The 12,413-nt window shown below is 36.0% G+C and overlaps 1 protein-coding gene across 2 annotated transcripts in view; it reads left to right on the top strand.

Annotated features, from left to right (window-relative positions):
* The window catches only part of MACROD2 (mono-ADP ribosylhydrolase 2), a 2,135,263-nt gene that overhangs the window by 1,381,110 nt on the left and 741,740 nt on the right, over positions 1 to 12,413 (top strand). For both annotated transcript variants that reach the window (XM_027840306.1, XM_027840305.1), the window contains exon 7: positions 2,734 to 2,764. In XM_027840306.1, coding sequence (XP_027696107.1) covers positions 2,734 to 2,764 — 31 coding nt within the window. The remainder of the gene's footprint in view (positions 1 to 2,733; positions 2,765 to 12,413) is intronic.

Here is a 12,413-nt window from a genome sequence, read left to right as displayed (position 1 = left end):
GGGGAAAATAGCAGCATTTACCTTATTGGGTTGTTGTGAGGATCAAATGAGATAATATTTGTAAAGTGTTTAGCATGGTACCTGGAACATAGTAGATGCTTAATAAATGCCTTTTTTTCTTCCTTTCTTCCCTTCCATGATTTCCCTTTCATATCTTTTATATTGAGGCCTACATAATGACAAACCCCTAGTTTCCTAACCTATGATAATTAGTGCTTGTGTTATTCAGAGGGTGAATTATTTAATTCTCATTGTGCTGTCTTGTGTTTATTGTTTCATGCATCTTAGTATTGTCTCCCCAACAAAAATTTAAATACCTCAAGGCCAGAAACTTTGTCATTTTATTTTCTGTGTGCCCCATGACAATTGTCATGAAGCACCTTGAATCTGCCAAGAACATCGCTCAAATCCTTGTTAGGACCCATGAATCTTGTGTCTGAAGTTCTGAATAAGTGTCACTAGGTGGTGACACTTCTTCCTTAGATAGTTTAGGCCTTTGCAAAGGTCTCTTTGGGAACCTATGGCTGAAATCCCATTCAGTGGAGTAGCTTTTACTTCCTTTTTAAAAAATGAAATAAATACATTCCTAAGTCATTGTTACAAATATTAAAACATTTGGAGTCATAGAACTTTTGACTTAGAAATGAAAAGGACTTTAAAAGTCATTTAGTCCATCATTCTCATTGCACAGGTGAAGAAATAGAGGCTCAGAGAAATTAAATAACTTGTTCAAGGTAATACAGGTATATTAAGTAACTGAGCTAAGACATAAACCCAACTCCTCTTACTCCCAAAATAGCACTTTTCCTTTGACTCTGGCTTCTCAGAAAAAGAAAAAAAACAATATACTGTCAATCCAAACCAAAACTGTAAAGAAAAATCACTTTTTCATCATTTTGAGGTGCCCCATTAACCTTCTTATAATCATATTAGACTTTTGCTAGTTCTTTTTAGTTTATGCATGTTCTAGGACTGATAACATGATTTCCTTTTGTTAGAAACTGTGAAGGGAAGGCAGAAGGGGAAGGAAATAAGGATATATATATATGTGTGTGTGTATGTGTATGTATGTATATATGTGTATGTATATATATGTATACATATATACATATGTGACATGCATACATCTATATCTATCTATATCTATATCTATCTATCTATATGTGTATATATGTACTATGTGCCAGGCACTGTGCTAGGTATGTTTTCCAAATACTATCTAATTTGGTCCTCACACCTGAGAGATAGGTGCTGTTAGTCTCATTTTACAGTTGAGGAAACTGAGGCAAAGAGAGGTTAATGACTTGCCCAGGGTCACATAGCCAGTAAGTTCTGTCACTCCTAGTTTCTGGCCGCATGACCCTTTTAATGATTTTTTTTTTGATTAACAAACATTTATTTTCTTTCCCACTTCCACTTCAAAACACTGCCTTCCCCATCCTCATATTACCAACTGGCTACTTGTCTTAATTCAGGATCCCTAGCTTCCACTTACTCTTCCCTTAATCCTGAAAGGCTCTTGTAGCTGTTAACAGCTCACTGCAAACTCTGAGCTGTTTCCCTCCAAGGCCTTCCTCATTGCTTCAAGTTTCTTTCTGTGCTGTAGGGAGCAGCCCATCTAATGAATTCACTGAACTGCTTTTCCTAGATTTATCTCTCTAGCAGCTGTTCTTCTTGAGGTGGGAGTCAGACCTTTTCTCTGTGTCTGTCTTCTACCTGATCAGAAAGGCTTCTAACTCCAAGGCAAGCCTACTGTGAAGATCTAGCCACCATCACCGTGTTTTGCCCAGTTGGGGAAATTTTGGCCTAATAATCATAATTAATTCTTATGAAGCATTATAAAAATTATGAAATAGGCATTTGAACCTCACAACAATGACCCTGTGAGGTTGTTAGATGCTAGAGATATTATCATCCTCATATTCACTGAGCCTCACAGAAGTTAAATGATTTGCTTGTCCTCAGTCATACTGCTACTATCAGTCCTTCTTGATTCCAAGTTGAGCATTCTGACTGCTCTGCTGCACTGGTATATGATAGGAGTGAGAATTTGGCTCCCTCCTCTAGTACCTAAAGTGTACCCTAATCTTCCTCATGTGTATTGTACTTTTTTTCTGCCCCTTCCACTGTGGAGACACCTTGTAAGGAGCAGGACAACTCTGCTCTCTGCTCTCTGCATCTTGCAATGAAACCACAGCCCATTTCTTAGGGGAGACTTTATTATAGAGATTGCTCTTTTAGCTTCATAACATTGGAAGGTGAACATATTGCTTTGTTTTGATGAACTCAAGTAGCAAAAGAGTTTCATGGTTAGCTTCTTCCTTGGTGAGTTGTTAATATTTCACATTAGGGATATAGCTAACAAATTGCTAATTATACACTATTATTTAACACCTGCAAAATTTTCTTATTTTGTTTAATCTATATTATTTAAATTTAAATGTAATTTAATAATTCTTATAGTTTAAGCTTTTTCTTAGTGGCTTCCAAAGTTCTTTTCTGATTAAATAGAGATCTTTGTTAACCAAAATATCCTATTGATAGATCACCTCAAATCTAGTTTGTTTGAATACATCATCTCCTATTGTCAAGTAGTAGTGGTAATATTAATAATGATAATAAGCATTTATAACTTACCTACCATGCTTCAAGTACTGTGCTAAGACTTCCCAAATATGTGGTTTTGTACAAAATTATATTATTTTAACATTCACTTTTTTTCTTAATCCACAGGCATTCCCCTGCATTTCCACAGGAATTTATGGTAAGTGGAATTTATTCTAAATAATATTCTCTGTCCTTTACAACGAAAGGTAAAGGTAATCTTTAATAAAAAAGGTATTTTGCTGGTTGTCCTTAAGAGATCCTTTAAATGCTGGTCATATCTCATCCTAGAAACCCTGGAGACTATATACATTATTGTGTGCCTTTGTAGAATTGGGCTGTATTGATTATTACTTAAAATGATTAGGTCATTCACTTGGATATCTTTTGTTATACGAAGCTTTTTGTTGTAATGGTATTTCATCATGTTGGTTTTTTTCCCCCCAAAAATCAGTTGTGGTCTCATTAGAATAGTTTATAGACATTATATATTTAAATTTTCTTTACTATAGTTTTTTTTGGTTATGAGTATAAAATAATATAAAGAGTTAAGCTACACATATAAATCATTATTCCTTCCACCCACCTACCCCTTTGCCTTCTCCACTAAGTAATCTAAATTCTCAAGGGCAGAGGCTATTTCTTTTTTTCATCTTTGCATACATAATAAATTCTTATTGATCAGTTGATTCCAGGGTATGGCATCTCCCTCAATGGAAGCATAGTAGGTAAGTCTTAGAGTTTAAGAATCCCAGAGCTTAAGTGACTTGCTTATATTTATATGGTAACTGTCAGAAGCAAGATTTGAACCTCTTTCCGACTCTAATTTAGCATTCTATCCATTACCACACACTGCCTCTCATAATACCAAAACTGTGTGTATACACACACACACATAGATATAGATATATGCATGTATGTATGTACATATGTACTACATACTTGGGGTACATATACCTGTATATGTATACTTATACGTTTATATACACATAAACACGCATATGCAGATGGAGCACACATACAAGTATCTACACTGCAATTTATAAAAGCAACATGCAAAGAATTGTTAATGGCTCCATGAGATTTTAATAAACAAAAAAAATATTTTTGTCTTGCAGCTGATGGATTGTTTTGAATAGCAACTGCTTCATTTACAGTTGGAAGGAAAATGTTGCTACAATCACTTGTTTTCACTCACTTAAAATTCTCTAAACATTCATCCACCTACATTATATTTTTCTTTGCTTTCTCTCAGACCATTAATAATAATGTTTGGTGATTTTTAAGGCAAATTCAGATGTCTTGAGTTCTACGAAGGGGAAAAAAACTGCCTTTGAATTTTTGGTTTTAAGAGAAATGGTTCGTGACCCCTTTGACTTTACACATGGAGACTCTTGAGAGAAGAATACAATATGTATGAGTCTAGAAAAATGCTTTGAGCTTATTAGAAGTCAAAGTTGAAATCAGTCCATATCTTGCTTGCTGTCCAATTTAATAGGTTTTCTTTATTTGATCTGGTACCGTGTTTTTGATAGTCCCAGAGAGAAACAAATTGAAAATGTAGACTTGAATGGAATTAAGAGAGAAAACCAGCTACAGCTGAAACAAACTTTTTTTCCAGGGTAAGGTGCTGATATTTTTCTCTTGTATCTTGCTCTTTCTCTCTCTTTACCTCCAGTCCTGAAAAAGTCAGAACCCCCTCTGAGGGAGGTCAAACTCTAGCTTCTACACAATTGTGGCTAAAATTTCAATCCTAAATGCTTAACTATTGTCTTATGGTGGATGACATTGTTGCTTATACAAAACATGATGTTTCTGTAATTGTTTCTCTGACAGACAAGCTAAATTTAGATAATTAAATTGGATAAGAATTCAACTTTATCTTCCCTAGAACAGCAGACTTAGGTGCTGGGGGCAGAAGTGGAACAGAAACTTTGCTCTTTTTTCAGAGTGTTTTTTGGACAGATTTATTGCTAGAAAGTGTTGTCTCATTATGTCGATGCAAAGAAGATCATTAATCCACAAAAATTAAGAACGGTTATTAAAGCGCCTACTTTCTTCCAGGCATTGTGCTAGATACTAGGGATTCCTATCCTAAAAGCACTTTCTATCAGGGAAGTCATGTATAAATAGAATTATATGCAGCATTTATACAAAGTGTGAAGGGTGAGCCTGACCTCGGACCAGTCTCTTTTTGGTTATGATCTGATATCTTAACAAAATTAGGTATTTGTAAATCACTCATCAGTTAACAAAAGGAGGTTTGCTTAGACAGAAGCTAACCTGTCTGGCGCTATGTGGCTGGTATTTCTTCTTAGGTGACCAGGAAGCTGAATTAACACTGCCAGAGGCTATCAGGAAGTTATTTCAAGGGATGTGCAATCTGAGCCTTAGCAGCCAGAGTCAGTCAAATTCCATAAAAAAAGCTTTATTGACTTTCAGGGAAAAATTAGCTCAACCCAGGGTAAGGGTGAACCTGGATATATAATGGTCTTATCACACAAGGTAAATACAAAGTAATTTCATTGGAATAGATGTTAGCAAATGGGGCCAATAGGAAAGAACTGATTTAGGAGTTGTTAGGTGAGCTGATAAAGCAGCTAGATGGCTCAGTGGATAGAGTGCTGGGCCTGGAGTCATTAAGACCTGAATTTAAATCTAGTCTCAGACATTTACTAGCCATGTGACCTTAGACAAGTCATTTAACTTCTGTTTGGCTTAATCCTCTGAAGAAGGAAGTGGCAAACTACCAAAATGCCAAGAACCCTATGGATTGTACTGTCTGGGGTCACGAAGAATCAAATATGAGTGAACAACAACAACACTTGACCTCAACTTTGAAGAAAGCTTGAGAGTCTAAGAGGTGAAGAAGAGGGAATCCATTTTAGGTAGGAGGGTCAGTTGATATAAGACCACAGACAGAAGAGATGGGGTACCTCTGTGAGGAATAGCTTGGAAGTCAATTCAACTGCACTGAAAAATACATAAAGAAGAGTGAGGTATAATGAACCTAGAAAGGTAAACTGTAGCCAAGTTGTGAAGAGCTCTAACTGCCAAGCACAGTACTGTCTATTTGGTTCTAGAAGCAATAGGGATCCATTCCCCTTGACTGGGAATGACCTGGTCAGACCTATGCTTTAAGGATAGCACTTTGGCAATTTTGTTTGGGATGACTTGGCCAGGAGAAGGAGTTGAGACAGGAAGATCAGTTATGAGAACACTTCTGTGATCCAGAAGAGAGTTGATGAGATGATGAATTGTGATGTTGATCATATGAGGGGAGAGAAGAGGATGGATATAAGAGATGTTCAGGTAGAACTGATGAGACTTATCAACTGATTGGCCATATGGGGTGAGGGAGAGTGAAAATTCAAGAATGACTCATGCTGAGAACCTGGAGGATTGGATAGATACTGATATCCTCCTTATAAATAGGGAAGTTAGGAAGAGGGATGGGTTTGCTTTGTGCATGTTAATATTGTCAGATTTTTACCCTATTAGCCCTGAAAAGCAAAATGTTATATTAAAGGGCTTGACATAGAATATGCCTGAAGTAATAAAATAGAAAACCAGGGAAACAAGTTGCAGAGCAAGAGAAAGAAAGAAAGGATTAATTGAGGCTGATAGAGAATCAGAAAAAGATAATAGCTAGGATTTTTATCATGCTTTAAGTTTTGAAAACTACTTTACAAATGTTCTCATTGATCCTCAAAACAGCTACCCTGGGAGATAGGTGCTGTTATTATCCCTATTTTTGCCCAGGGTCACACAGCTACTAAATGTTCCAGATCAGATTTGAGCTCAGGTTTTCCTGACTCTAAATCCAATACTTTGTAATTGCGATACCTAACTGCCTTTGGATAAAAAAAACAAAAAAACAAACGAGCATTAGAAAGTCAAATAGAAATTCCTAAAAAAAATACTTTCTTCTCAATGTAACATATATTTTCAGGTTTCTAGTTTAGGAATATAATCACGTCAGGAAAATTTGACTTTGTAAGTCTGATGACAACTAGTAAAAGGGAGGTAATGTGTTAAATGGATAGGGCAGGGGAACAGTGAATCAGAGACAGAATTAGATGACCTACATTTAGTAAGGCGAGCAAGTGATCACAATGCCAAGCCATTCTGCAGTTTCTGGTGTTGTTAAGTCATAGTTATGGTGACCAAAACTTCCACTACCTCTGTGGAACCTCAAAAAGCATAGTCTACTGTGAAGACTACTGATGATAGGAAGGAACTTGGGATGTATCATCCAAACCCTAGCTGAAAAAAGATTCTCTCAAATAAGGGACATTTATATAGCTTTTAAGGTTCTCAAAATGCTTTCCACATAGTTTCTCATTTGTGCCTTATAAAAACCTTGTGAAATAAGTAGTGCAAGTTTTATCTTGCTAATTTAATAAATGAGCAAGCTGAAGCTTTTGGAGGGTGCAGTGACTTGCCCATGGTCAGTTCACATAGCTTGCTATTAAATGGCAGAGGTAAGATTTGAACCAGACCTCCCTGCTTCCAAGTCCAGCACCTTTTTCCACTATGTCAAACCACCTTCTTGACAAGTGGTCATCCAGACTTTTGCTGAAGACCTCTAGTGAGGACGGATTGGGGTAGGCTGGAGCCAGCTCCGCACTTACTGCAGAGAACTGATTGATCAATATCCAGCATGAGTACTTAAATCTTGGAAATCAGCAGATGCTAGAAATCAAGACTTTCTCATTTTCTTGATTGTCTAAAGTTAAAAAAGTGATGGAAAAATGTTAATAATGCAGATTGATCTTAAACATCTGTCTTGTGTATAGTGTTGGGGTTTTTTTTCCTGAAGAGAACAATTTACTAAACATTTACCAGTATATCATACATATATAGGGACATACATACATATATGTGTATGTATATGCATGTACAAATATGTTTATTGTATATATATGCATATGTGTGCATGTGTGTGTGTGTCCTACTACTTCATAACATACCACATTCCACTTTGAGATGGATAGTGTTAGGAAGTTTTCCCTCATGGCAAGCCTAAATTCGCCTCTTTCAAACTTCAGTCCATTGCCCCTCATTTTGTCCTCTAAGACTAAGAGCAAATCAGTTCCTTCTTCCATAAGACAGTCTTCAAATATTTGAATCTTTGTCACGTTTCTCTTTAATAAATCTTTGATTGATTCTCCAGGCCAGTTCCTTCTATTAATCCTCACATGTTATGATCTTTTAAGTCCTTCAGTATCCTCTGATTGGAGAACTTGGGGGTGGAGCACTAAACTCCATTCAAAACTTTCCTTGCTAGAGAGCAGAATCTGGACTTTCCAGATCACTCCACTTTCCATCCACACCTCTGCTTGACCTCCTGGTGTCTCCTCACACCCCCAATCTCTACCTTCTTTTTGTATGTTGTCTTTTTGCTTTAGGTTAGAAACTTTCTCTTTCTTATTTCTATCTCCAGTCCTTAGCACAGTGCCTGGAACATAGTAGGCGCTTAATAAGTGTTTATTGAATTGAATTGAATCCTGGTTACCCACCTCCGAATACTTTCCAGTTTATTAATTTTTTTTTTGGTTCACATGTGGAACTGGAAGTGAAAGCAATATTCTAGATCTAAACAGGAAAAATACAGAGGTTTCAACTTCCTGTTAGCTGTTTTTTTTATATCTTTTTAGTCCAGAGGTTACTCTTCTTGACAGAAATAACAAAAACAAAATGGTACCCATTTTCATGATTTCACATTTCCCTATAGTAGACTTATCTCTTCTTTGTTCTCTTTTTCCTTGATAACAATAAAAAAAAAACAAGACAAAACAAAAAAACCTGCAATTATTTTTATTGATCAAAGAATTCACTTCTTTTCTCAACTCATTATACAGCTGTCCTAACACTATTCATACTGAATGGTGCCATGCCTTTACATTAACAATTGATTACCTGCTCTTGTTTTCATCTTATTTGTACTTTGTTGTTGTTCAAATGTTTCAGTCATGTCTGACTCTTCATGACTCCATTTGGAATTTTCTTGGCAACGATACTAGAGTGGTTTTCTATTTACTTCTCTGGCTCATTCTACAGATGAGGAAGCTGAGGCAAACAGGATTAAGTGACTTGCCTAGAGTGACACAGTTAGTAAGTATCTGAGGCTGTATTTGAACTCAAGTCTTTTTGACTCCAGTCCCTGCACTCTAACCACTGCACCACTTAGCTGCCCCTTTTTTGTTCTTTATGTGTCTTTTAAAAATCTAATTTTGCGTATGAGTTCCTTTTGTATCCACATCTGTCTCTTTAGATCATTCTCTCTTTTCTTCCTCATTCCAACTGTTTCTTTTGAGTCATTAGAGTTTCATTCTTTAGAGCATCCCATTCCTCCTGGCCTTACTGTAAATACACACACACACACACACACACACACACACACTCATTCTCTCACTGAGTGCTAAGTTCTTGCCCAGGACCACAATTTCATGAAGTATCAGGCCACCTATAGTCATTTCTCTCCCACTTCTTCTCCTGAGCTCCTAACCCTCCAGACTTTTCAACTGCTATACCACCAGTCTTCTCACCATCAATATGCTTCTACCTCTCTGGTTACCTTCTCCAATTGGTGAGTGTCCAGGTCTTCCATGCTCATTTATCTCTTTCTCTGCTCCTGACTCTCCAGACTTTTCTACCTTGTCTCTACAGGATTACAGTTCTTCTCCCATTCCCCTCCTTTTTATGTACTATATTTTTCCATTAGAAGAAATTCTTGAGGATAAGTTCAAGCTCTTATTTTGTTCACTATGTATTTTTAGTGCTTAGTGCAATGTCTGGCACATAAGAAGTCCTTCAAAAATTATCTATCTCTATCTATCTATCTATCTATCTATCTATCTATCTATCTGTCTGTCTGTCTGTTTGTCTGTCTGTCTGTCTATCTGTCTGTCTATCTATCTATCATCAAGAAGATCCTACCTATCATTTCTCTGAATCCTTTAATATCTGCTTTCCCAATATCTAGTATGTATCCTGGAGCATATACCTGACATATAGTAGTTTCACTGTGTTCAGTAGACATGATATACCGACTTCATGATCTCAGGAAAGTCACTTTAGTCCAGTGACCTGATTTTTCTTTATATAAAATGTTAGTATCCTTAAAAGTTGCATCAGTCTACCCAGTCTATAAAACTTTTCCTACCAATGTCTCAATACTTTAAATCATAACTCTATGTTCTAATTACAGCAAATCCCTCAGTATATGAAGGGAGCTAACATTTTGCCTCATTTTTGGTCCTGAATTGTAATTTCTTTGGGTAATTAGTCTTTGTATATTGTTTATTTCCTGCACTTCTATGGGTATTTCTATACATCATTATACAGATGAAGAATTTTGCCCTGGGGTGGCCGGTGTTTGCTAAATAATACCTTGTAGTAGTTTTAAATCTGCAAAGTCTTTTGACTGTGTGGATGAAATATATCAGATTTATAAAACAGAATTTATGCCCTCAATATTTCCCTTCAGAGAACCTTTTGCATTTACCTTTATTCTTTTCTCCCTCTGTTAACACCTTAATCCAGGCCTTTATTACATCATACTTAGATTATTACAGTAATCTCTAACTTGTTTCCCTAACTCTACTCTCTTCATCTTTTTCATCTGGGATTGTCTCTGTCAGAGTTATCATACTACCATACATCTTTCTTTAGTCCCCTATTCAAAAAGTGAGGAAGTTACTGACATAGATAGTACTTCATTATTTACGAGTGCTTTCCTTAAAGGAACTCTGTGAGGTAAACAATGCATGTATTATTATTCTCATTTTGCAGATGAGAAATTTTCTCAGGTAAGAAAATTGAATGCTTAGGATGACACCTTTAAGAATAAGGATTTGAACCCTGATATGTTCTAGTTTAAAGACCATTTCTCTTTCCATTATAGCATACTACTCTTATAACTGCTATTTAAAATATTTATAAAATATTTATGCTTGACAAATCACTTTATTTGCATCATCTCATTTGTTCCTCACAACGAATCTGTGAAAATAGATACTAAATACATTCATTTTACAGATGAAAAAAACTGAGGCTTTGAGAGGTTTTGTGCCTATGTTTCCATATACTAATAAACATGGGTGGGAAGATTTTTGAACTTAAACACCAAAAAAAAGAGATTATTTCCATATATGTGTGTGTGTATATATATATATATATATATAATCTGTAAAACAGAACACAAAAAAGACGATTGTATATGAAACCACAGTTCTCTATTCATGCTGCTATGCTTTTTCTAAAAGCGTATTACAAATTTCACATTATTTTCAAAATTGTCATGCTTGTCTGTGTTTCCCCTGGTATTTCCTTCTTTTTTATGTTAAAAAATGTGTCCCTGCTCCTTCTTTTTGCTGTCACTATTGATACCCACCCTAATTTAAAACAAAGAAAATAAAACCTCTTTTAACAAGTAAGCATAGTCAAGCAAAACAAATCTATGCAGTGACTTCATCCAAAAAAAAATGTGTCTCTCTTTCTGAACTCTGAGTCCATTACCTCTCTGTAAGGAGGAGGGGATCATGCTCCACCCATCATTGGTCCTCTGGAGACACAGTTGGTCACTGATTTGATCAGAGTTCTTAAAACTTTTAGTGCACATTTATGATGTGGTCATCATATAGATTAATTTTCTTGTTCTGCTCACTTCACTCTGTATCAAATCATACTTTCCAGGATTCTATGACATTATTTTCATAAATGTTAATAATATGATACATTCCATCATATTCATATTCTGCAGTTTCTTAAACTATTCCCTAAGTTGATGGATATTCTCTTTACATTGCTAGGAGGCAGGAGACCATCCCAGATCTCTGCTGACTCTTATGAAATTCTGAAAAGCTTCTGGTACTATTCATTTTAGCACTTAGCATGTGATAATTTCCATTATTGTATTTCTTTTTGCATTTCTCCAGTTAGATTATAAACCTTTTGAAGGTAGGGACTCTTTATATATATCTTCAGTGCTAAGTCAAGCTTCCTGTACCCAGTAGTAAATACTTGATGATGATGATCATCCTTGTTAGTATAGGTTGCTGCCAGATCAAAACTGCTAAAGATTGATTGATTGATTCTGAATTCTAGGCCAGAAATCCAGTTTAATTTGTTCTGTTTCTGCCACCAATAAGGTCTGTCTTATCTACTAATAATTTGTCAGATAGCTATCCTTTCTTTTAACACTGATTATGCCCTTTGTATAATGAGAAGATGCGACTCAGAAAAGATCTTGATGTTGGGAGAGATAGAAGGCAAAAGGAAAAGGGGACAGCAAAGGATGAGATGGATAGATAGCATCATGGAAGCAATGAACATGAGCTTGGGCAGACTTTGAGAGATAGTGGAGGATAAGAGGTCCTGGTGCACTATAGTCCATGAGGTCATGAAAAGTCAGACATGACTGAACAACTGAACAACAAGAAATCTCTTTGCAACCTTGCTTTTCAACACTATTTCTGCTAAAGCAGAATATAAAGCAAATCTATCAATCTTAGTGCTTTAGTTGATGGAGAACCCAAAGAACTTCATGAAGAAGATTTGTTGTAGTGCAGTGGAAATAGTACTGGCTTTTGAGTTGGCTGTATTAGGTTTGAACCCCAGGTCCAACACTTCTTCCCTCTGTCCTCTTGAGCAAATCACTTTGGCCACTCGTGTTTTTATCTATAATAGGACGGAACTTTAAGGTCCTTTCCAGCAAAGATGCTAAGATAAGGTAATTTTCAACGATGAAGCAATCACACGGAATGGAAATACATCTTTCTAAAGTTACCTCTAATAACCCAACA

The sequence above is a fragment of the Vombatus ursinus genome, unplaced genomic scaffold (assembly GCF_900497805.2).
Source record: "Vombatus ursinus unplaced genomic scaffold, bare-nosed wombat genome assembly UNPS02014841.1, whole genome shotgun sequence".
NCBI lineage: Eukaryota > Metazoa > Chordata > Mammalia > Diprotodontia > Vombatidae > Vombatus > Vombatus ursinus.
This window is presented reverse-complemented; position numbering and strand designations above follow the sequence as displayed.